Consider the following 27,898-nt stretch of genomic DNA (forward strand, 5'->3'; position numbering starts at 1 on the left):
CGACCTGTCCATCGAGAAGAGCCTGTTGTCCAGCCAATACAGCAACATGCTGGAAAAGTTCTTGGTTGTCCATTCTTTATTGAAATGGAAGTGAAAGGGAAATTAATCCAGTTTTTATACTTGACCACCAGAACGTGACATGGTCGTGGCTTGAGCCTGCTGTAAACGTATCTTAGACATGATAAGCATGGGAACAACGTACAAAGAACCTAATGCGGTCTTTTGAACCGCATTATAATTGTCGCAACACTAGCGTGGAAGGGTCGTAGTGGGAACCCAATGGACGTAGCAAGAACGTAGTGACAATCTAGAGACAACGTGATGCAAATGTCACACACTCGTCCACGTCTGCACTACACGAGTGTTGCGTCAATGAGTTTCTTACTACCTTTTAGCTACGTCATTACTACGACCTTACCAAGTTCTTACCAAGTACTGATATGACCACGTCCTTGCCACGTAAGTTTTGAACATGTTCAAAGTTCACCCACGTCCTTCACGTCCATAAAGACCATACCACGCGCAAAGACTTGTCTACTGCGTCGTCGCTACGTCGTACACGTTTGCACTGTGGGAACGTGGCCTAGTGTGACAGGGGTATAAATAAGGCCAGAACTGGACAGTACAACATTGTTAACACGAAACTTCCATTGCGTTAATGTGCCTAATTATTGACTCTAAATAGGCCTGTTTTTAGCAGGTGGTTTTTAGCAAGGCTGTTTTCGGAGAAAATCCGAGGTATTGCCATAGCCAGCTCAGCGTCTGCCGTCCACGTCGTGCTAAAACCTTGACATTTGTCTCTAAAATCAAAGTGCTTCCACATACAACTTTGAAACTTCATATGAAGATGCACCTTGATGAGTTCTACACGCCACACCCATTTTTGGGTCACTAGGTCAAAGGTCAAGGTCACTGTGACCTTTATTTAAAAAAAATTCTGACAATCTTTCATTTATTCAAAACTGCACCCGCAGCTGAGCGTTGGCACCCGTTATGCGGTGCTCTTGTTTGTAAATCTCATAAACTGCATAAATAGTTTAAAAGCTTTAAAAAGTTAGTTGCCTGGCCATATTGTCAGCTTTTAAACTGAATTGTAGATGCCAAATTCAACTTTCCCCTTGCGAAGGGGCAACCACTTATCACTCGTTTGTGAGTATAGGTTCCAGCTTGTGGATGACTTAATTATAATTATGATTAAGATTTTTTTGTTAATCAAATGGTTTGACATTTCAACAGTTCAGAAAACCAATTTCTAAAATGTATGATTTATTAAATTCATGTAAGATGAACTCATTAATTTATCTGACACATTTGTCCTCATCTCTTGAAGGACAACATTGCCCCAAGATAGATTTTGATTATCAAAACTAACACTGTCTTTTGTGCTATGAAGGGGATGAAGTGGTTGAACTTGTTGATATGAGTGAAGTGTTTTTTAGGCCACCGCAATCTAAAGAAGTGTTCATTCATTATTTAATGCATACATGTTTACCCATCTGTCATTGAGTATTTTATTGTAAAGTATAAACACAAATGAATATTAAAATAAATTTCTAAAAGGCTGATGAAATGTTACTGGAAATCTTTAAGTTTATTGTTCAATGTTACACCTCTTAAGCCTGGATAACTGTCACATGAATGCTTCAAACTTGAGAAATCTTAATATAAATGCTAAAAATCTTTCAACATTAGTTTGTCTAATTATTGTATGATTTATACACAAATCATGAATATATTCCATCAAAACATATGGCTACACTTTTGGGGATTTATTTTATAATATATATATATTTGAGCTTTGTTTAATCAGTTATCTGTATAATAACATTTAAAGTGATGGGGTCCTGCTACATGATGAATTGATTTTGATTGTCCTTTACAAGCATTTTCGGCCTTAATCTGAACTAGAGCAACAATACCATATTCACATGGTGTCAATTGTTAGTTCATCTGGAAATACACTGTTAAAAAAAACACTTGAAATTACAGTTTGCAAATACATGTAAAAAGGAGTATCATATGTTTACACTCCTAAAATATTAAGCAGGCTAAGTGGTGTGAACTATAACATTGATATCTGCATTTTCCAATGCAAACATTGTGCTTACAGTTTTATAGGCATTTGTTTTGTGATAAGAATTGATTGCATAATTTGAATGTGAAAGCTGCAATGTTAGGGATAGTATTGTTTTGATATTGTGTCACAATACTTTGCCATCATCTTCAATGGAATAGGAAAACCATGCAAGATGACAATGTGTTTATAATTTATTAAGGATTATGTACTTCTTTACTGTATGATTAACTTGAATGAAGAAAATATAGATAACAATTTTACACTTTGTTCATTGCTAAAACTGTCACTAAAAACTACAACGTCATTCTTCTATAATAAATGATGCACGTAAAAGCTAACAATCAAATGATCCAAGTCATATTAAGCCAGTGAATAGTTTGGATTCTTGTGTTTCTTATGGGAAGGATTATAATCTGTGAAAGATATATATTCTTGTTTAAGCTCACTTGAGAACCTGTTTAGATTTTGTGTTTGCACCACGCTTAACATGTTTATTATCTCAAAATATTACTGAGCTGAATTTGAGGGTTTGGACATAAGTCTAAACGTTTTGAATCAAATGTTTACAACACAACATAACAATTGTTAAAACATTTGGTATGCAATAATAATGCCATTTCAGTGTGCCATTTTGGAAACAATTTTTAATCATTTCTTCGATTATAAAAGGTTGTTTTCTGTAAGTTTGTTTTAGTTGGACACGTTTGGCATTTAAAACAAGAAAAAAGTTTTGTTGTGATTTTGCTGTTTGCAAAAATTAAAAATATCAAGGAATATCTTGTTAGATAACACTGTTGTGCATTGTCAAAAATAAGCAAAATGAACTTTTGATAAACACTGATGTTGTAACTGATTGCGACAATTTCGACATTTGCTTTAAAAAAACAGCAAGCAAGTATTTTAGTTCATGAAAAGTGTTGAATACTGTTGAAAAGAAAGTAAAACAAACTGGGAGTTATTTATTATTAATTTTAAGTATTTTGATACTGATTATTTTTGAAGGATTTTAATTCCATTAAAGGAAGAAGATGCCTTTCAAGCTGAAAAAGGTATTATATTGTGTATTTACATAAAATAAAGAGTTGTTTCATTCAAGTATGATTAGGTTTCATCATTAACAGTATACTTTTTTATTTTGGATGGAATGTTTTTATGCCTCTTTTCGAAGAAAAGGAGCCATACAGTGATCGAACTGTCCGTCTGTCCATCTGTCTGTCCGTCTGTCTGTCACACATTTCGTTTAGGTTTCGAAAAATGCTCATAACTTCTATGTCCCTTGAGATATAACCTTCATACTTGGTAAGCATGTGAATATGGACAAGGCCTTTCCATTTGCACAAAAAATTTTACCCCTGTGACCTTGACCTTGAACTTATGGTCCGCGTTTAGGTTTTTTCGAAATCTGCGTTTTAGGTTTCGAAAAATGCTCATAACTTCTATGTCCCTTGAGATATAACCTTCATATTTGGTATGCATGTGTATATGGACAAGGCCTTTCCATACGCACAAACAATTGTACCCCTGTGACCTTGACCTTGAAGTTAGGGTCCGCGTTTAGGTTTCGAAATCTGCGTTTAGGTTTCGAAAAATGCTCATGTCTTCTATGTCCCTTAAGATATAACCTTCGTATTTGGTATGCATATGTATATGGACAAGGCCTTTCCATACGCACACATTTTTTTACCTCTGTGACCTTGACCTTGAAGTTAGGGTCCGCATTGAGGTTTTGAAATCTGCGTTTAGGTTTTGATAAATGCACATAACTTTAATGTCCATTGAGATATAACCTTCATATTCGGTATGCATGTTTTTATGGACAAGGCCTTTCCATACGCACACAACTTTTGACCCCTGTGACCTTGACCTTGAACTTAGGGTCCGCGTTTAGGTTTCGAAATCTGCGTTTAGGTTTCGAAAATGCTCATAACTTCTATGTCCCTTGAGATATAACCTTCATATTTGGTATGCATCTGTATATGGACAAGGCCTTTCCATATGCAAAAAAATAATTACCCCTGTGACCTTAACCTTGAAGTTAGGGTCCGCATTTAGGTTTCGAAATCTGCGTTTAGGTTTCGAAAAATGCTCATGTCTTCTTTGTCCCTTGAGATATAACCTTCATATTTGGTATGCTTATGTATATGGACAAGGCCTTTCCATACACACACAAATTTTTACCCCTGTGACCTTGACCTTGAAGTTAGGCTCTGCGTTTAGGTTTCGAAATCTGTGTTTAGGTTTTATTAATGCTCATAACTTCTATGTCCCTTGAGATATAACCTTCATATTTGGTATGCATGTGTATATGGACAAGGCCTTTCCATATGCACACAAATTTTGACCCCTGTGACCTTGACCTTGAACTTAGAGTTCACGTTTAGGTAAAAAAAAAACCTGACTAAGGCCATTATATTACTCCAAGTTTGCATTCAATGCCTCAGTTCTCTTTTTAAAAGCATTATTACAATTACATATCACAAGTTTAGTTAAAACTTTACTATTGCTATTTGTTTATGCATACTAGGCCGGTTATAGTAGAATTAGTCGATACACGTGTTCATAATATCGTTATACAGATGACATACAATCACAAAATGATACCTGTTTTTAATATCATTTGAAATTACAAGATTTGCATTCATTTTTAGCTTGGCTGTTTTCGGAGAAACCTAAGGTATTTTCATGACATAGCCAGCTCGTCGTGCACTGTCTTCAGGCGTCGTGCTAAAACCTTGACATTTTGCTCTAAAATCAAAGTGCTTCCACATACAACTTTGAAACTTCATATGTGGATGCACCTTGATGAGTTCTACATGCCACACCCATTTTTGGGTCACAAGGCTAAAAGTCTAAAGGTCAAGGTCACTGTGCCCTCTAAAAAAAAAGTTCTAACAAGCTTTCATTTATTCAAAAATTCACCTCCAGCCGACCGTTGGCACCCGTTATGCGGTGCTCCTGTTATGAATTAATTATCAGTCTTCCAGATGCATTTTTTAACATACGGGACAAAAGTTTTAGTTTTTATACGCCCGTCTATGACGGGACGTATTATGGTATACCCCGCGTCCGTCTGTCCGTCCGTCCGTCTGTCCGTCCGTATGTCTGTTAATGTCGTACGCTACGTCAAATATCCTTTGACAGATTTTCTTCAAATTTTAACACAATCTTAATATTGATAAACCCTGATCCCCTTTCGTTTTTGACGGAATTCTGAATTGTCGTTCCAGAGTTATGGGACTTTGTTCGTCAAAATTTCGTGATTTCATTGAATGTCCTACTGTAGCTATATAAAAATGTTAAAGTTGTTATAACTTTGGTATGCTTGGACCTAGAGTCTTGAAACTTGACATGAAGGTTGGCCAGAACTAGTAAGTAACCACTGGACATTTCAAGGTCATTCATTTGAAGGTCAAGGTCACTGTGACCTTGAATGTAAAAATGTTAAAGTTGTTATAACTTTGGTATGCTTGGACCTAGAGTCTTGAAACTTGACATGAAGGTTGGCCAGAACTAGTAAGTAACCCCTGGACATTTCAAGGTCATTCATTTGAAGGTCAAGGTCACTGTGACCTTGAATGTAAAAATGTTAAAGTTCTTATTTCATGTTATAACTTTGGTATGCTTGTACCTAGAGTCTTCAAACTTGAAATAAAGATTGGCCAGTACTAGAAGATGACCACTGGTCATTTCAATGTCATTCATTTGAAGGTCAAGGTCACTGTGACCTTAAATGTTAAAATGTTAAAATTGTTATAACTTTGGTATGCTTGGACATAGAGTCTTCAAACTTGACATGAAGGTTTGCAAGCACACTTAGATGACCACTGGTCATTATAAGGTCATTCATTCTAAGGTCAAGGTCACACAAGGTCACTGTGACCTTAAATGTTAAAATGTTAAAATTGTTATAACTTTGGTATGCTTGGACATAGAGTCTTCAAACTTGACATGAAGGTTTGCAAGCACACTTAGATGACCACTGGTCATTTCAAGGTCATTCATTCTAAGGTCAAGGTCACTGTGACCTTAAATGTTATTGTTGTTCATGTATCCTACCGTAGCTCAAATATCCCCCGATGGATTTTTTATACGCCCGTCTATGACGGGACGTATTATGGTATACCCCGCGTCCGTCTGTCCGTCCGTCCGTCCGTCCGTCCGTCTGTTAATGTCGTACACTACGTCAAATATCCTTTGACAGATTTTCTTCAAATTTTAACACAATCTTAATATTGATAAACCCTGATCCCCTTTCGTTTTTGACGGAATTCTGAATTGTCGTTCCAGAGTTATGGGACTTTGTTCGTCAAAATTTCGTGATTTCATTGAATGTCCTACTGTAGCTCAAATATCCTTCGATGGATTTTTTTCAAATTTCAACACAATCTTAATATTGATAAACCCTGATCCCCTTTCGTTTTTGACGGAATTCTGAATTGTCGTTCCAGAGTTATGGGACTTTGTTCGTCAAAATTTCGTGATTTCCATGCTCATGTACTTATAAAATAAACCATGTATTCAAATACAAATAAACTGAAGTAAAAAAATTATTCAAAGGGTTATTTATTACCTTACTACTTCATTGGCGAACGACGGGCGTATCATGCGCTCATGGCGCAGCTTTTATTATATTTTTTATACCTAAAGTTTTTATGCCCCCGGATCGAGAGATCGGGGGTACATGTATATTGTTTTTGGCCTGTCTTTCTTTCTTTCTGTCTGTCTTTGCGTCATTTTGTCATTCTGTCACCGTACTTTAACCTTACAGTAAAGTTTTGCAATAACTTTTGAAATATTGAACATAGCAACTTGATATTTGGCATGCATGTGTATCTCATGGAGCCGCACATTTTGAGTGGTGAAAGGTCAAGGTCATCATTCAAGGTCAAAGGTAAAAAAAAAAACCCAGCGCATTAGGGGGCATTGTGTTTCAGTTAAACACATCTCTTGTTGTTTATGTTAAGGTGATCAGACCATTCAAATCGATGTTTCAATTCTTTGTATAAAATTAATTATCTTTTTTCATTTAAATCTTTTCGCTTCAATCCTATGTACATATCAAAAACTTAAGGTTTAATTATGAGGAATAAACACATATGAATTTACGGACTCTGGATACATCCAAACATCCAGTATTTTGAAGTCCCATGCTGTGGTTATAATATTCAGAGATCGGGATATTTTTTTCTCTGATGGGATTACTGCCCCAGAGATGAAAAAAACAATGGGCACTTACAAAGTTGAATGGGCACTTCTCAAGATTTATTTCGGGAAAAAATTTCAGAAATACGAAATTCAGCGCCAGAAAATTTGCAACCCCATCAAATTTATTTCCGAGTCTTTGACGCAACTATATTGTTTAACATGTTAATTATATAAAACAAACCCGTTATTATAGTAGATAAAAATAGTATTACCTTGCAATTTGATAATAAGTATAAATAATCAAATAGAACACTGCCATTATTTACGATATATGTGTTTAGGAATTTTGGTAACATGGGCGTCCGCCATGGTTTTAGGAACTGTACAGAGAGTTTGTAAAGCGGAACTAATCGGTTTGTCTCGGAAAATCATTGATAAATGTATTCGTCGTTTCAATGCTAAGGGCCGAGTTATTGCGGCAAATCAGAACTCAACTTGCGTAAAACACTTGTTCAATTAAATGTTAAACTCCACCTCCATTCTTTGCAAAAAATGCCAAGGCGGAGCTATGCACATGCTATTATTAAATAAGACGAATGCCAATGAGGAACAAACACAGGATTGGTTCGGCACAATGATTGCTAGACAAAGGGAGCCAATTTGGTAGGCAAGAAATGTTATGCTTTATTGCTTCAGACAGCTAGGAAGCAACTTTTCTTTGATGACATCAAACTGTCAATTCACACGGTATGCAGAGTGCAAATTTTTGTAAGACTTAAAATGACTCTTTGTTTACAATTCCATTAAAAAAAACACTTGCTGACATTAAACTTTGGATTAATTTATCAAAATAAAGCAAAAGCGAAGTTGAAAAATATTATGAAATTATTCGCGAACTTACAAATAAGACGTTTTGCGTTGTTAATCAACAAGTTTTCATGACAACAACAACTTTTACAAACATTACCGGGATGACGGGGGATCGATCTACCTAGATGGTTTTTTTCATGAACAATCTCTTAAGTCGTGTAAGAGCAAACAGTTTTTGTGAGAGTAGAGTAAAAGATTTATGCAACAGGCATTGCATTGCATAATGGTGCGCATCGAATTACGGAAATGATGCGCTCTTTTTCGTTTTAATGGGAAAATAACGCACTGTGCACCTTTATCCCGATCTCTGAATATTCATGAGTTATTACATCGTATTATATTTTTAGCACTGTTACTCATATAACAGAGTTTATTATATAGGTTACAATTAGGTTGTTAAACACTAGTGTATAATTTTTATAAAATATTTTATAACTGGTGCATGCGATTTCTATATAACGGGTATCGTCCTTATACATGTACAAAGTCAAATAACATTTGCAATTGTTACAATTATAAAATATTTGTGCTCCCCTCATTATCTGGCCTACTTTTGTATTGTTTAATGAGTAAGTTGAAAAAATACACATCTATAATTAAGGTTTCTTTGTATTATTTAAACTAGCGTAAAGACAGGAATATAATACGCCCTCGTGTAGCGTAAAGACAGGAATATAATACGCCCTCGTGTACAATATGCACCCACGATTTTGGTCAAAATTTATTGGTCAAAATTGAAAATCCGAGTTCAATAGGCACTAAAAAAATCAGTGTCCGAAATTGGCCATGACACTGTCATTTATGAATATGTATCAATAAATTTGTGTGTTGTGCCAAAAAGAAACTCAATTTGGCGTTATCAACGATCCGTTTCACAGTAATACCCCGGTATATTGATTGTGATGTGTTAAGGGGCCATTGTCATGACAATTGCATAATAAATATCTCTGTCTATTGTTTGTATTACCGAATACACGGGTCCATCTGACAAGCGATGGCCCTTCTCAATACGTTTACTGATAACACACAGGCCACCTGCTGACATGCCGGTTAAGCAGTCATAATTGCAATAGAAAGAAACAGAGACGCTGTTTTTTTATAACATTTATTTCCATTTGACAATATTCAGAACGATAATAATTATAATTATAAAATAATAAGTATTATTATTATATATCTATAATATAGATGGTTAGTTTATTTAGCATGTAGGGTAATATACTGTGTAGCCATGACATTTAACATTAGCACAGTTGCCCCCCTTTGATGTAATGGTGAAATTCAAAATGGCTGACACGCAGCTTATAACAATTATTAAGTTGAAAATTTTCACAGGAAAAATGTTGTTCTGCTGTACATTTGTTTATAATACGCACCCACTTCTTGAAGAAAAATTGTGTATTATATTCATGTATTTACGGTATTATTTAAACATGGAAATCTTTGTAAAATTTGCATACTTTGTAATGATTGTTATTAATCATGGTCCTTATTCTGTAGTAAAATTGTGTCCTGTTGACCACAAAATTAAAATTTTGCCATTATAATCAAGTTACATGTATAAGCTGATTATTGATATTTTTAATTGATAAATAAGACGTATTGTGATTGTCTTGATTCAGATTCTGCAGCATTAATAATGTGACAGTAAGTTTATGATTTTTGTGAAACAATGCGTAGTGCAATTACAGATTTGACATGTTACATTGAAACAATTAGGCCAGGATGAAAGACAATATCACCCTTCCAAAGAAGTTGGTAAGGGGTGAACTACTGGTTAAGTATTGTATCTTGTATGTCATTGTAGGCCATTTGTTTGGCAATGTTGAATGGAATTGAATTGCTAATACTAAGTTACCACTTTGTCAATGAACAACCAGTATGTATATATATATCTCAGTGTAGTAAAGTAAAGTGCCCCTTGTTACTGACTATTTCATTAGGTATAGTAGAAGAAAGTCGTTGGACTGGTGGATTTTCGTTCAGGAATTTATGCATGATATACATGTACATACAGAGTGTTAAAATCAAAACATCGTCTTTTTTTTCTCTTTCTGCAGTGCTTGTGTATTAAAATAATAAAAATAAATACATCTATTTTACTTAAACTAGTTTATTATGTTGTCAGTTGATAAATTGTATGTGGTAAATAAATTACCAGTTTGATAGTATGATGTGGATTATGTGGAATGGAATAATGTTGTACCCTTCAAAAGGTAATGAAAACAAATTTCATTCAGTTGTTGTGGTGAACTGTAAGGCCAAATTTTTTAATAAAATGATTTTAGGATTTTTTTTCTGAAAGTGTCTGGTAGGAGGACGGAAAAAAAAAAAGATGGTTGACCAAAATATTCACTCATTTTCAAACATGTTGATGTGCAAAATGATCATTATCAGACTTTAGGTCTTGATGTGCAGTTTTTAAATTAGTTTGAATTTTAAAAATATCTTAAAGGCTCTATAAATGTGAAGATCCGTAATTATTTATCAATTTTTAAATATTTTTTTCATATTTTATTTATAAAGGTTATCAAAAAACAATATATAATTTATATGCTAATGGATATTACAATAAAAAATGAGCAAAACAACTTGTTTTGAGCTCAAAATAAAGTGTCCTCCAAGTCAATTGTGTTTACAAACAATCAGTTTATTTACATCGCTGTTTACTCGGAAAAGAGAAAGTGAAAGTGACTCAGGTCACCAAAAATATAACGATGATTTTTAACGTTTTCCAGTATCACCCAGAAAGTAGGTCTCTTCTAAATGGTTAAAACGTTTGAAGTGATCTAATAAGTTACTTTCTGCTGGTTAAAAGTTGTTTAAAATAGAATTAAAATTAAATTTTCTTTCCGCTATTTTTAGCATATGTCACCGCTCTGAGGGTACACATCACGTTAGTTGCAAAATTGTAAACATTTCTTCCAATTATGAAACGGGTTTATCTTCCATAATTCTTGACAACGTTGTACCTACGGTAAGCTGTTTTATTAGCAGTTTTTATGCAAGAGCTACTGAAATCTGGTAAAAATCAGACCAGTTGATATGCATAATAACTGGATTTGTCACCTTTATAGAGCCTTTAACTAGTTCAAAAGTTATGCAATTTTTTCACTTGTCTATAATAAAATTTTTGGTGATTTTTTGCTGAGCATTTTGGTCATAGTACCTGTGCGTTTTGCGGACTTCGTGCGTGGAACAAAGTAAGTTTTTTTTGCTATCATTTGAATTTATTTTTTTGTTTTAATTGTCTCATTTGGTTGAAACTTGCCATCTCTATGGATGTTTTTCACAAGAAATCCATATGTTGATTTATCTCAGCTAACAACAAGTAAGCTATTGAGGTTTAAAAGAAACATTTATTTATTGTCCAGTAAAAATCAATACCGCAGAAAAATACAAATAGCATAATAAAACGCTTTTCAGGGGTTTCACTGGCCCAAAAAAAAGTTGTCGCCACTTTATGGCAGTGTGAAAACCGCCCGTAATTCAAACTTAATCAATAAGGACATCATTTAAGTAACCTTACTACATTAATGAATAATGGCATTTATTTTATCCCATTTTCACCGCGACATTGAAGGTATAACACGTTGTGGAATATACTTGCTTGTATTCAACACTGTGGAATATACCTGTCGCGTGCACGGACTACTTTTTAAATGACGTCATGCGATATGCGCTAAAATTAGGTAGATATTGTTTGGTTCATTGATTGAATTTTAAGGTCACCCATTAGAAGAAAATGTGCATATTTTGCAGAAAAAAATATATATGACACATTCACCAAAAGAAATGTTGAAATAAAATATAAAATTACACGATTTTTGTTTTGTTATTTTTTTTATTTATATTTACTTTACCACTGAATGATTTTTCATAAGAAACAAAGTCGACAAAACTTAAGCTTCAAAATTATACGACCTTTAACCTTTAAATCTAGTCATATGACATAATTTTTCGCCATCCGTATAATGAATCAGCTGATTGATGGCGTCATAAAATGACATACTTATTGCGTCATTTTCCCCATTTTTTTGACGATTTATTATAAACGCGACTTATTTCACATGTTTTCTACATGTACTGTACAGTATGTCGACATATCTGAATTGTCAATTGATCACATTTGACTTATTTCGTGTAATGTGCATTGTTTATAACCAAAGCATATAGATCTACTTTTGACATTTAACTTAAATATTAAGAATGTACAACAAGCCATACACATATCGCACAGTTCATGAATAATCTGCTATGTTTGCTTTCCTATTTAATTTACGTTAGGCATAGAGCTGTGTAAAGTATAAGATGGTAAAAATAGCACCACACTGGAATTGGGAACGTCCCATTTTGTACACGGGTATTTTCTACTCATTTCTCTGTTGTGTACTGGAATGTTTTCCATTCTTTGTGTATTTATATATTAAATAATTTTTTCGTACAATAAGGGCATTTTCCATAGATAAATAAAACATTGTGCAAGTTTAAACATAATTATGTTTGTATGCAGAAATCTGCAAATGCAACCGAGTTTACCAACGGCTATTATTAGATAAACTGCTCCGGTTCATTTGAACAGCAGTAATGTAGAGTACATGACGTAGCGTGTGACGAAGAAGAAAGTTTATCGCGTTCATAAACTCATTTGAATAAAGTGATAGAATGGCATAAGGGTCTTTATTTAAGTATGCTAAAATAATTATTAAAGACCCTAGATGCAAAATCGTCAATTATTGAGTTAAATGGATTAAAAGATGGTTTTTAAAGGATAATTAAAGGTAAGATACTAGTTCTTACGTGTTTTGATTTTTGTTTGTACTTTTGTCGTTCCCTGTTCTCGGGGAAATGATTTTAACATGGGCGCCATTGCTGCATCGGATCGCACACGGCATACCCATAACATTTTATAAAAAACACGTTCTGCGCGTCCTTAAATTCGTCGTCCGAAGTCGGAAAACGTATTGCCCTGTATATTTTGTCAAATAAAGTGTCAGTCGCTGCAATGGTCTGTTTACTCGTCAAAATTGTCAAGGTCGTCGATAGCTAAAGAAACTTCAGCGTACAGTTTATTTAGTATTGACAGACCTGTACAAAGTCGCGCCAGTCAAAAATCATAAAAAGCGACATTTAAAGTTATGGTAGCCAGAACTAGGTCGTCGATGATGTACATGTATGTTGACATCGACAGCATTTTGTCAGGAGCAATCGCCGCCATATTGAATTTTGATCGTTTTCTTTCGAAAATAAAATGAATTATAGTAAAGTAAAATCATCTTTTCGCGGTCGTAATGTATTAAAATTCGCATACTGCGTAAAATTGAATGTAGGCATATGGTGATATTTTTACTTGTTTTACAGTTTGTGTGTGGATTTTTTAAAGACTATTTTGCGTACCAGAACAAATACATGTATATCACTACGCATGGTTACATTTGTTAGATTTTAAGCGCTTTTATGACTGAATTAAAATTATTGTTAAGGTTATTAGATCTATTTATGTTAAATGTCACGTTGAAAAAATCAAATGGGATAAATAGAATACTAGGATTAGCGTTGAATACAGAGAAGTTTATGTTGCTCGGCTCGAACACCGAAAGCGCTCGCCAAGGCTCGCGCTTCCGGCGTTCTAAGCCTCGCAACATAAACTTCTCTGTATTCAACGCTAACCTAGTATTCTCTATATATTTGATTACTCTGAAAAGTTTTTAAATACATAAATAACAATAAGTATCTTCATAAGTCTTAATATTAAAAGCTTTATTTTTATATAAATAACATTTTTTCCACTTGATAAACAAGATAACCAACATAATATAATAACATTAACAAAAATGTAACAGTATGCTGCATAAATGTTTCAGAATTATTTATTAAAACCTAGAATCACACAAATATATATCATATGAAAGGAAAAATAAATCAACCATCAGAAAATAAAGCATCTCAATTCAAATTGTTAAACAGTTTATACATTTGGTCATTTGGCCATGATATACATCACCTTCTGTTTATTATCAAATTTCACAAATTCTAAAACAACACCTTTTGTTAAAAGGTTTTCTGTTAGTTGTGGTGGTTGATTTCCAGGTTCAATTAAATGAATATTTTTTTCACATCTATTTCTTGACAGAAAGGCCCAGGATAATGGCCATCATCCATTCTTGTTGTCTGAAATAACACAAAACATATTTGTACAAACTATATACAACAAATCAACACATAATGTCACTATCTTTATATATATCCGAATTTTAACATATCCGAAATATAGTACATTGAGTGATGGACCTTCTTTTGATTTCAGAAATAGTTGGTATCTTAATTAAAATATATTGTTCCCAGAACATTTAAATAATGGAACTGTTAAACACAAATGCTCACATTAAATCAATACATGTTGAAACAAGTTAACATGTGTTTTTGTCATGGTATTGATTAAAGAAATAGCGTCCCTAATAATCGTTATAATTATTGATCTTTGTGACAGTTTATCCCAGGATAACATAATTGAAAGTTTAATGTCACAAAGGAGCTGTTAAATCCGATAATAACCCCCATAAACTTGACTGTGTTATTTGGACATTCATGGTTTGAAATCGTTTTAAAAAATGTTGATTTTTGCGATTTTTGAAATTTTGGTACGAACCAGTTTGGAACAAAACCGAAGTTTCATACCCATTGAAAATAACGAAAAAACACAAATTATATGCACAAATTCGTCACATCAACTACATTAAACAACACATTAATTTTTTTTCTCTAAAATATGACCGTATTTGTGCGTAAAATATGGAATGTTTAAAGTTGATAGGCGTAAATTGGTTTCACATTGCGAGCACCTGTTAAATTAAAATCGTTCTTTTCTTATTGCTTTCATAATAATTTTTAGTCATTTAAATACTATCAATTTTATAAAATTGTAAAGAAATAATAAAATATATTTACTTACAAATCGATTCCATTCAGGATTTGATTTTACGGTTGCATAATTATTGGGATATTAGCAGACTTTGCTGATGAAAGCGTTGTAGCGTTCTTCAACTTCTTGCACAAACGATGATCATATGGCGTAGCTGTTGGTAAATTCCAGCACATTAACACAATGAAGGAGGTTCACGTATTAATGTGGGTAATTTAAACTTGGTTTATTTTGATTATTTATAACTCATTTGAACTTTTTCTAAAACCCGGCAAGTGTTTCGTGTTTAAAAGCCACCTTTTGGCATCAGAAAAAAAATAATTTTGGGGGGGTTTCGTCAAAAATTGGAGTTGGCGGGTCCGAAAAACATTTTATTAAAAGTTCTGGCCTAATTAAACTACACCAATATAGTAGTATACTTACCAGAACATAGTGTGAGTAACTGAACTCGCCGATGATTAGTCAATGAGCAATGTCTAAACTTTCTAACAACTAGACAGGTGAATAAGTTTGAGCATTAACTAGGCAGATTTATTATGAGGGTTTAATTGAACTCTAATGTGTAACAATTTGATGATCTTGCAAATGGCTAAGCGTGTCATTTTCTGTAAATTTTAGCTGTCAAACTTGGATAGTTACTTTTACATTTTTGTTAAATAAAATTTTGGATTTTAAAGATACATCATTACACAATATCAGCAAAATTTAACAGGGCAAGCGCTGGCCCAAAAAATGTTTGAGCCACCCAGATCTAGGGGGGTCCGGGGGCATGCCCCCACGGAAATGTTTTGGATCCTAGATTGTCTGTGGTGCGTTTTGGGCCTATTGCCAACCAGTTTTCGTTTGTTTCAAATAACAATATATACTATAGATTTTTCATATTTCTTTTAATGACAACACGCACATGTCACATATCATAATATACATCACATCACAATTTTCATAGTAATAGAGATATTTTCATACAGCACATGATGAATGGCATGTAAAATAAATACATAGTAAATCTGCATATATACATATAGTGAGACTATAGCATTTCAAAGTAATTTCAAACTAAAATTCCTCTCATCTTCAAAATCTTACATTTAGACTTTGCATGTTTCGTCACCGAGTCTTTTTTCAGGATATTGCAACCTACAGTGAACGTGTTGGAATTCTGCACCTTAATGCATAGGTCACAGTACATTGATTTTGATTCATTCTCAAAGAGAAGCCAATTATTATCAACTTTCCATGACTCTTGGAATGCTTTAGTTTTTTGTGTTTTAATTTTGTTTGTTTGTTTGTTCACTCATTTTCGTCCAAAGGACGCTTTAAGAATAAAGAAGTCATGTTAGCGACTGTACGGACAAAGTGGTTACTTCCATTAATATAATAGACGACATGAATTACTCAGGGGGGTCAATTTTCCGGATTATTCCGGAAATCCGGATTTGAGCCGTTCAATGTTGATTTTGAGGTGAATGTTAATCCGATGAGTTTGTTTAAGGCGGGTGGGGGTAGGGACAAAATTCTTTAAGTGCGGGATCATTTCAGAACGAATATTGTTATAGCATCGTCTGCATTCCGGACATTTGTGCTTGGTACCGATTTTATTTATTGATTTCTGATTGGTAAGCGGCTGGCACTGACATGAGCAGTAACTGGCTAAGTAAAGCACTGCAATATCATATTTTAAAACAATATGTTAATCAAATTATATATTGACTGCGTATTTGCGGGGTTACTGGTTACTGGTTTTCATTTTCTGCAGTCAAACGATATGCATATTTTATTTCATTTGCAAATGATGTATCGCGACATGTTTTCGGACAGTCGTTTTCGGATACGCTGGTTTGTCAATTTTAATTTAATTTCGAAGTTCTTAATAGCATTTGTTTAGAATGACAAATACACCTGCGGTGTTATGGATGGTTTGGTTTATAATATGTTGCATTGTACTTACCAGAAATTGCACCTAGAAAGACTATTAAAAAAGAACAATAAGCTAGGGCTTGGGGGTTCGGGCCCTCTCTTCCCTTTATCCTACGGCTTAATTTAATTTTCCGGATTTCAAATTTGGGACAATTGGCACCCCTGATTACTCTTCCTATGCGTTACAAATTCGTAACTTTAATTAAACTTTAATTGCAATTAAACCGCGCGTGTTTTTCACGTTTTCCTTTGATTAAAATACGCCGCTGTTAGTTAGCATAGTGTGTGAGTAAAACGATTAAATTAATTAATTATCACCTTTTCATTTCAATCGAAAATCGGCAGAAGATGTAACATCAACAACATAGAACTAATTATTTACTTATCTCTCTTTAATTTAGATCGATAGTCAGCTTGGAAATAATAAATTTATTGTCACGCTTATTTTCATTTTTAATCTTATAATACGACATTTGCGACCGGTCGCTATTTTGTTTGCAGACGACTATATTAACTATGTATTCAAAGCTCCACCCATTTTTACGTTTCATTCAACAACGTCATTTCATGTGTAAGGGAGCTCAGTTTTGATTGGCCAGCTACCATGTGCACTTCAATAACAATAAGGTCAAGCGATGTCTCGATACAGGTGCAGACCGGTTTTCGTTCACTGTTCAAATTGCGAATACTTTCATTGAAACAAAGAGAAAAATATAGAAAACCAGTTTCGGGTTTTCAATGAAATTTTATGAGATTTTGGCATTTTCGCAAATCGGATTTTTCTTGAGCCAAATTCTCAATATTTTCGCAAATGGCTCAAGTGGCGAACGACAGCGCGAGCCCTGTTTAATTTACTCTTCTTATATGGGATGTGCAGGATTTTGATCATGGATCAATTTATTTGAGTAATTATTGAATGGTTATTAACCCAATCTTCTGTTGACCTGTTTAAGACTTTAAATAAGCTGTGGTTTCAGCAAGCACAGTCTGGATAAACAGTGGGTCAAGTGTTGTCCCAGATTAGCACAGGCTAATCAGGAATGACATTCCGCTTTTATGGAATTATTTGTTATGCCCCCCTTCGAAGAAGAGGGGGTATATTGTTTTGCACATGTCGGCCGGTCCGTTGGATGGTCGGTCCACCAGATGGTTTCCGGATGATAACTCAAGAACGCTTAGGCCTAGGATCATGAAACTTCATAGGTATATTGATCATGACTGGCAGATGACCCCTATTGATTTTCAGGTCACTAGGTCAAAGGTCACAGTGCAGTGATTTATTTTGCTAAAAATTTCCGCCAATTTTGGTCTGCTTCCCAATTGCAAAAATCAACCTTTGTTCCCAAAAAACTGACCAAAATTTCCCAAAAAAGCCCCCCCCCCCCAAAAAAAAAAAAAAAAAAAAAAAAATCTGAAAGAATTCTCTTATGACTTATGATTTCTAAACACTAGATCTCAACTTTTTATTTAATCATCCTACAAAATATATTACTTTAATTAAGTCCTTTTTGTTGATAAATAATTGCCAAATTTGCCACTTTTATAAATTAAAACAATTCCAATTTGACCTGACTCCTTTTCACAAAATGGTTAGAAAAATCACTGAACATGAACTTTTTTAATTCTGTTACTTATAATCATATTTGTAATGCTTAATTTTTCTCAATTTCGTGGAATATTGCATAATGTTTCCTAATTTCATGGTTTATCGCGCTAATTTTCCCAATTCAAATGGCACAGGCTGTAACAAATGAAAGCAAAAAAAATCACTGCAGTGACTGGAAATAGTAAAATCGTTTTGGGATGATAACTCAAGAATGCTTAGGCCTAGGATCATGAAACTTCATAGGTACATTGATCATGACTGGCAGATGACCCCTATTGACAACTGACAGCCAATATGGTGGGCATGCATGTTTTACAAACAGCCCTTGTTTAAAGGAAGTCTCTTATAAACTAAAATCCAGTGAAGTCATAAAAGTGTAGTCTTGATTTACCTTATCTGGTCGCCGTGGTGTAATGGATATGGTGTCCGCCTAGCGACCGGGAGGTCACGGGTTCGATCCCCGCTGTGGGAGCGTTCTTTCGATCTCCCATATAGACACCAAGTACTGGTTCTAACCCAGGAAACGGACTTGAGAGCATTTCAGATAAGTAGGAATTACTTTCTTTGCAATCGAGCTAAAATAAATAGGTTTAAACTAAACCTAATCTGGAAAGACTCTTACGCACACTCTTTTATAGGTATGTGTCTTGAGTTTATGTCTGAACTTTAAAACACTGATCAATATTAACATGCATACCGGTTCATATAGAGTTTTCATATAGAGTTTTCAAGGAACTATTTCCATGGTTAGGACAGACGGTTGTAAAGTTTAAGTTTTCCATTTATTAATGGTGGGAATGATGACATTGTTGGAAATAACAATAAATTATTATGGTAATTATGGTAATTAAATGGCAAGTAAGGAAAATAAGGTACTTGTTTTTAGTTTTACCTTGTTTGATCTTCAGTTTGCAGAGTTTGTCATCATGATGGCATGTTAAATTGATTAACTGTCCTACATGTTGGGTGTACTGGATTAGTGCCAGACATATCAATAAACTGTCATAAATGTACATGTGTGTGTACTTGAATGTAGTGCCAGATAAATCCATTCTGTCATACCGGGTACAGTAGGGTTTACTGGAAAACTAGTGCCAGACATGTCAATTAAATGTCTTACATGTGTGGTGCTCTGGAAATCTGGATCATTCAAAATATTATTGCATACATGAATCTGATATTGAATGTGTAATACAATATGCGCATCTATACCATGAGCATGATGCAAAGTTAATAGCAGGTTTTTTATGTCCCCCACTATAGTAGTGGGGGACATATTGTTTTTGCCCTGTCTGTCTGTTGGTCTGTTGGTCCGTTGGTCTGTTCGTCTGTTTGCGCCAACTTTAACATTTTGCAATAACTTTTGCTATATTGAAGATAGCAACTTCATATTTGGCATGCATGTGTATCTCATGAAGCTGCACATTTTGAGTGGTGAAAGGTCAAGGTCATCCTTCAAGGTCAGAGGTCAAATATATGTGGCATAAATCGCTCATTTTATGAATACTTTTGCAATATTGAAGATAGCAACTTGATATTTGGCATGCATGTGTATCTTATGGAGCTGCACATTTTGAGTGGTGAAAGGTCAAGGTCATCCTTCAAGGTCAGAGGTCAAATATATGTGGCCCAAATCGCTTATTTTATAAATACTTTTGCAATATTGAAGATAGCAACTTGATATTTGGCATGCATGTGTATCTCATGGAGCTGCACATTTTGAGTGGTGAATGGTCAAGGTCATCCTTCAAGGTCAGAGGTCAAATATATGTGGCCCAAATCGCTTATTTTATGAATTCTTTTGCAATATTGAAGATAACAACTTGATATTTGGCATGCATGTGTATCTCATGGAGCTGCACATTTTGAGTGGTGAAAGGTCAAGGTCATCTTTCACAAGGTCAAGGTCATCCTTCACATGGTCAAGGTCATATATAGGGGGACATTGTGTTACACAAACACATCTTGTTTTTAGCCATTTTGGAAAAGGAGTCTGGTCATATTGGGATTTTTAATTGATTAAATGACAAATTGGGGAATTTGTTATCTACAAAATGAATCCAATTGGGATTTTTTTTATCAACAAATATTGACACATCAGGGGAAAAATCATATAAATTATAGTTATTAACTTTGTTAGATGTTTAAGAAATAAAGTGAGATATAAGATATTAGACACTAATTATTTAAAAAAAAGAATATATAAATTGAAACAAAATATACATGACAAAAATGGCATTTTTTTACTGTGAATTTTTTTTGGTAAATTTCAGTTAAGGATCAGGTCTGTTTGCTTTGGGATCAGGTCAGTTTACTTCTTTTTTACACAGCAGAAAACCCCCTGAATAGGTAAACAGCATAATTATTAGGACAAGTCCAACCAATCATTTTTTTCTGAATATCTGTTAATGAATTGACACACATAAGCCAAGATTGTTGGAATACATACTTTGTTATGCAAGTTTCAAAGTTTTTCAGATTAATTACTGGTAAGCTCTGCATTCATACTTCCTTTACATTTATTGAATTAGTGACATTAACAAGTAATTGGGTTTGTAAGAGCCTTGTTCAATGGACTGTTAACTGGTCAGGTTTTAACAATGCCACTCTGAAGATAAGATCAGCGGAAGAAAATTAGATATGGGTGACATTGATTGATATATTGTGCTGGTCCACTGAATGCTTGTAAGGTTTTAAAAACAATTAAAGGATCTTAAATTGCCTTTAAATGGGCTGTTATCTGAGATAACTTTGATTGCATATCTGTTTTTATGACTGCAGAGAGGTTAATTTTGTTAATGTATATAAAAACGACTGACTAATTTTGCAAGGTATTTATATCCATGAATTTTTTGTGTGTATATGTTTCTCTTTTTTTTGAAGTAATGATAGCATGAACATGAACATTAAAAAATATATATATACATGAAGAAGTTGGTTGAAAATTATTTCAGTATAGTATTTCTAGAAAATCCAAATGTTTTGCAACAATGCCTCATAATCCCAAAATAATTTCAGAAGTTTAAACAAAAATTTGCTGTTGGGGCTTGCGTTGGGCTTCTTAAACATAAAATGCATAGGTCTCTTATAACATGTTATCAATACAACCAGGGCTATATATAACTTTAGGGTATATTGGGTAATTCACCCTCTGTTTTTGACAACAATAGGGTTTTTGTAAATTCAATAGAGTTTTAGCAAAAATTTTCACCCCCTACTTTTGAGCTTAATTGTGTTTTTCAACCCCGTTTTTTTTTAACTTAATTGGGTAATTTAGGGAATGACATATATAATATAATAAGAATCTACAAAGGTTACTATATTATTTATACAAATGGAATTCAAAAAGGTACCTGTACATAACAACAAACAATTACTGAATTTCTGATCAAAGTTCATTCATTTTTGCGCTGAATAAGACCAAATTCGTGAAAATCGCTGCACAATTGATGAAGTTATGGCTGTTCAAAGCGATGCACCCTGTTTTTGGGTCATTTTGAGTTGAATACCTTGAAAATGAAAGTAGAAATCGGACAGGTCTACGAATAGTTACAATAATACCCCAAAGATTGATATCCACTGGAAAGACTGCCTTCTTTTCTTCATAGGACGACATATAAACTATCCGGTACATTTTTGTACGAAAAATAAGCAGTCTAAAAAATACGCCCGGTGCTTGTAAGGTTTTTTACGGGAATTACGTTATTAAATTTTGATTTGCATTTTTGTACTCTTTATTTTGAATTTAGTTACTATGTTGGTTATTTTAATTGCGTAATAACGCAAATACGCTTGTTATCTATAGCCCTGATACAATCATGATGTATCTATATGGTATGTTGAGTTTTTACATGAACAACATGATCAATTTCAAAACCTGTATAATTTTACAACAGATGATATGGTTGAAAAAAGTTTTGAATTGACCTGTGTATTATGTTACAGTATTAATTTACCTGGTGTTATTTGTGATTGCACTTTTACTTGTACAAGAAAGCACCTGGCGGGATTTTCCTGCTATTACAAAAGGCTGGAAAACGGACCCAATTCCTAAGCAAGCAGACCCAATCCCAAACCCAACATTTGTAAAAAAAAAAATATTTACCCCCAAAAAATAATATATATATATAATTTAAAAAAGTGACTAATGATTATTATTATTATATCTCACTTTTATTTCATAAACATCTAAATAAGTATTTAACTATATATGATTGTGTTCTTCTAAATTGAATTTTTATAACTAGTTATCTTAAATAAGTTTTTTCCCCAAATGTGTGGACTTAAAGCGTGAATTGCATTTTCCCCCAAATTGCCAGGAAATGGCTTCAGTGTCCGACAAATTTCCTATTTCTCAGGTAGCCCACTCTAGCCCAGGGCTACCAATAAAAATATTTGGTAGCCCATACAATTTTCCTACAAAATGATAAGAGGCAGGTTTTCATCTTTATTTTATTTCTTCATTTACATATACATAATATGTATACATACATATACATAATACAGCAAGTAGTCTGATGTACACAGTCAATATCGTAAATCAATGTAACAGAACAGGAACCTTGTACTTAAATGTAAATGTACCAAAGAAAATCATATACTACATGTAGATATTACATGTATGTGCACATGTACTTAAATTCGGACAGCACGTTAAGTCGGAAACGTAAATAAAGCGTTTAGATGATCAATACGATGTACTTGTTTGGTGTTAATCAATAAAATTGCCCTTTTTAACAACAAATGCCGAGTTTCAAGAAATCAAAAGTATTAAATCATTTTTTTACTTGTGTCCGACTTTAAGTACTGTCCGAATTTACGTATTGCATCCGTATGTTACGACACTTGTGTGCAGTCAGTATACAATACAATAATTGTTTCAATAATGAAGGAGCTGATGCAGCGTGTTTACATTATATTTTATTAAGAGGAAATGTCAATGCCAAATAATTTGCGAGATAACCCGGTACTTTAGTTGAGATTCACAACGATACTTTTAATGGAAATTAAATGATCTCAATGTTGTACTCAAAATTTTTATTATGCCCCCCTTCGAAGAAGAGGGGGTATATTGCTTTGCTCATGTCGGTCTGTCGGTCCGTCGGTCTGTCTGTCGGTCCGTCCACCAGGTGGTTGTCAGACGATAACTCAAGAACGCTTGGGCCTAGGATCATGAAACTTCATAGGTACATTGATCATGACTCGCAGATGACCCCTATTGATTTTGTGGTCACTAGGTCAAAGGTCAAGGTCACGGTGACCCGAAATAGTAAAATGGTTTTTGAATGATAACTCAAGAACACATACGCCTAGGATCATGAAACTTCATGGGTAGATTGATCATGACCTGCAGATGACCCCTATTGATTTTGAGGTCACTAGGTCAAAGGTGAAGGTCACGGTGACCCGAAATAGTAAAATGGTTTCCGGATGATAACTCAAGAGCGCATACGCCTAGGATCATGAAACTTCATGGGTAGATTGATCATGACTCGCAGATGACCCCTATTGATTTTGAGGTCACTAGGTCATAGGTGAAGGTCACGGTGACCCGAAATAGTAAAATGGTTTTCGGATGATATCTCAAGAACGCATATGCCTAGGATCATGAAACTTCATCGGTAGATTGATCATGACTTGCAGATGACCCCTATTGATTTTGAGGTCACCAGGTCAAAGGTCAAGGTCACGATGACCCGAAATAGTAAAATGATTTTCGGATAATAACTCAAGAACGCTTTTGCCTAGGATCATGACACTTCATAGGTACATTGATTGTGACCCGCAGATGACCCCTATTGATTTTCAGGTCACTTGGTCAAAGGTCAAGGTCACAGTAACAAAAAACATATTCACACAATGGCTGTCACTACAACGGAGGGCCCATATGGGGGGCATGCATGTTTTACAAACAGCCCTTGTTTACAAATAAATACACTAACGCAAATTTTTTCGCGCTTTTTATCTGGACAAAGAAATTCATTTATTAAATGTAGAATTTTGTATTCTAAAATAGCTGTACACAACGCATGCAAACCGTGGCAGGTGATTTAGGCTTGTTGCAATACAACGGTCCTGATTGGGAGCTTATTTCATCATATCTTTAAATAGATCCATATGCCGAAATTCATTTGACACTTTAGAAAATTTCAAACGTTTTTGTTTATGACTCTTATCTTCTATATTACCCACCCATAATTTGGTTTTAAAAATATATATCGGGCATATACCGCTCTTATAGATTTATAGTAGTCCGGCGGGCGTAAGCTGGCAAATTTCAGTAGCCCGATGAAAAATTTCGGTAGCCCCCGGGCTCCGGGCAATGGATTTGTCGGACACTGGGCTTGATGTTTCAATATTTGTTGTTACAAATATTGCCAAGTTGGTCCATTTGTCGATATATTTTTTCCCCCAATTAGCCATTTAACAATAAAAAAATCCACAATTTACCAAACTCCTTTTACATGTACCTTAAATGGCTATGAAAAACCCCTGACCTGCTCATTAGGTACATTTTTGTTGTTGTTTCTATTGCTTTATGAGTTAGATATTGTAAATGCTTTTAACAACATTTTGTAGGGAATGATTTTTACCAGATTACAAAATCTACCACGTCATGAATCTGTGTAATGTAATAGCTTAAGCTATAATCATGTTTGATCCTGTATAAAGGGAATCTAAGGTAGAATATGTATAGGCATTAAAGAATATAAATCTTGTATATTAATATTTTTCACAATGGGGCCTAGGCGACCTGTGTTCACTACCCGTTTCTGGTAGCATGTTAGTTTGGTTAATGATCACAGTGGGGTTTCCTTAAGGTGCTGTGGCTCCCCCGCCCAGAACACAAGACCACACTTAAAATTAGAAATATTTTTTATATTTTTTGCAGCTATAATGTTAAATTTGTACAAATTTTCATGGGTCAAATAGTTACTATGGTAGGAGTGCCTTTACACACCCTGGCTCCTCACATAACACAGCATCAGGTGCGGTGGAACCTCATAAATTTTGCAATACACACACACTGTTTATCCAACATTTACTTGTAAGTAAAATGAAATACAACTAAAATTGGCTGATTTCAATCTACATGTATCCTTTAACTGCAGACTATTCAGTTATGTCATGTGATAACAGACTACCTCCCTTTAACATACAATTATCTTGAGACAATAATTGGTAACAATTACAACAGTTACCATCTGTGAAATTGAATAGACAAAAATTACTGTGGCTGTAGTAAGAAAAAGCACTATAATTGGCTGTTTGTTTACTGAGTTCATCTGAAATGTAGCTCTGTTTTGTCACGAGCCAATGAGTCCTCTTTCTCACTTCAGTTGTTGCGGTTTCGTACAAATGCCGACAATATGAGCACCTCCAAGCGGGACGGATCTGCGTCCCGGTCTAAACCTCCATCAGCCAGCAAGTCCTCCACTCAGACACCAACCAAGATGAAGGATTCCAAGTCAGACAATTCTGGTCTGTCTTCTGTGAAAAAGCAGGCACTGAATGGGACAGGGGATTGACTCCCCTTTAAATAAAAACTTTCTGAGTAAAAGCCAGGATAATTTAACTAGTCATCAAAAACATAAGCAATCAGCTTTAGAAAAACGGCCAAGCTCTAGTCTGGGACTGCCTGAAGCGAAGAAGAGAAATACTAGTAACAAGGAGAATGTGCAATTTAAAGATAAAGATGGATTTGCGAAGCCCAGGCCGATCAAACAATCATTGACTGGTACACCAATAAGAAAGTCTTGTAGCTCCCAACATATTGACAAGGCTGGCTCTGCTCAGGCAAACAAAACTCCAACAAAACTGTCAGCAAACATGAAAAGAGCGCATTCAACGCAAAATGTCAGCAAAGAGAAGAGTGTAAAAAATAGAAAGTCTGCCACACCTGATGTGATGGCTTATAATGCAGAACTCCTGGCAAATTTTGAAAAAGAGAGGAAGATAATGGAGGCAAAGGTTTCTGAACAGATTCAGATCAATGAAAATCGAAAAATGGAAATAGAAAAGTACAAGTATGAAATTAGACAGTTAAAGGAACAAATACCGAGTCATAATCTGTTGGAGGAGTTAGACATTTACAGGTCTCAGAATGCATTAATGAAGGAACAACTCATGAAATTGGGGGTAGAGGCTCAGATTACAGACTGTGAAAAATTGAGCCTGATTAAACATAACCTGGAGGTGGAATCTGCACTCAAGGCGAGCACTAGCTACGATAGTCTGTCCACAGACGGGCAGGCCATTTCATTGGTGCAGGGATTGCTTCTTGGTCCAGGTATATATGTAAATTCTTGTTTTTACAGGCAAAATCAAATATTTGTTTTTTTGCACATTTTGCTTATGCCAAAAATTAATTTCTGTAGTATGGTATTTAAAATAGCCAAATAGACAACTAAACTTGCCTATTTAAATAATGAACAATAAATGTTATAATTCATTCCGTATTATCAGTACTGTAATTATAAATTTTCTTCTTGTGTGAAACAGTCTGCAAAACTAACTTTGTTGTCTTCATAGAAAATGTGGCTATGAAACTTTGAAAATGTCATAGCCAGAGAAAAAATTTCATAGCCAGATAAAATTTAAATTAATTTACAGTGACATTATCATGGAAGGACGGCAATAATTAGGGGCTAAGATTGTAAACAAATCAGTATTCCAGGTTTCAAACTTTTATTCCATCACATCTTATTCTGAGAGTTCTTTACAATATTTTGCGATGCTATTTTCATTATTTTCGAAGTTCTGCAACATCTCGACAGCAAGTATTTCCAGTAAAAATACAAAGCTGGTGCTCACGGGTATCGATCTTAATCATATGAATGATAAACACTAACGGTTATTTTGTAATTTCAAAGCTATTAATAACACACATTCAAAGGTTTTACTTAATTTACAAAAACCCTCGCACTATTATTTCATATATCGGCGTAGAATGCAAGTTTAGTTTACCAAGTATTACATCATTTTAAATACGATTTTTTTTCATTGCAATTCAGGTGATCTATATTTAATTTTTCTAACGCCAGAGCCGAGATTTCATCGTATTGGCGATCAGGCGATGGGATAATTTTGCAGACTGGTGGAATGTCTTTAGTAAAATGACAAATAATCAGTACAACTTTCATAATTCATGTTTATATATGCGCATTATAACATGACATTGACATTGTATGCTACTGTATGGCATCATCAATCTGTTTTGTTGGGAAGTTCTACAAATCCTTTTTAAAGACCCCAAAATTCATATAGACCATGTAATAATGGAATTTAATTCTGTGAAATTAAATGTATTATAGTTCCTCAAATAATTCATTACAAATGCTGATTTAAGTATACTTTCTGG

At 34.3% G+C, this 27,898-nt stretch overlaps 2 protein-coding genes across 2 annotated transcripts in view; both read left to right on the forward strand.

The window, feature by feature from the left end:
• The window catches only part of LOC127834214 (cytospin-A-like), a 217,276-nt gene that overhangs the window by 13,098 nt on the left and 176,280 nt on the right, over nt 1–27,898 (forward strand).
• LOC127834205 (cytospin-A-like) overlaps nt 2,766–27,898 on the forward strand; it is a 36,646-nt gene continuing 11,513 nt past the window's right edge. Inside the window, 3 exon segments of the mRNA XM_052359862.1 lie at nt 2,766–3,126; nt 25,878–26,048; nt 26,050–26,827. Of these exon segments, the coding sequence (XP_052215822.1) occupies nt 3,106–3,126; nt 25,878–26,048; nt 26,050–26,827 (970 nt within the window). The 5' untranslated portion in view covers nt 2,766–3,105.

Source organism: Dreissena polymorpha, chromosome 1 (genome assembly GCF_020536995.1).
Source record: "Dreissena polymorpha isolate Duluth1 chromosome 1, UMN_Dpol_1.0, whole genome shotgun sequence".
Taxonomy (NCBI): domain Eukaryota; kingdom Metazoa; phylum Mollusca; class Bivalvia; order Myida; family Dreissenidae; genus Dreissena; species Dreissena polymorpha.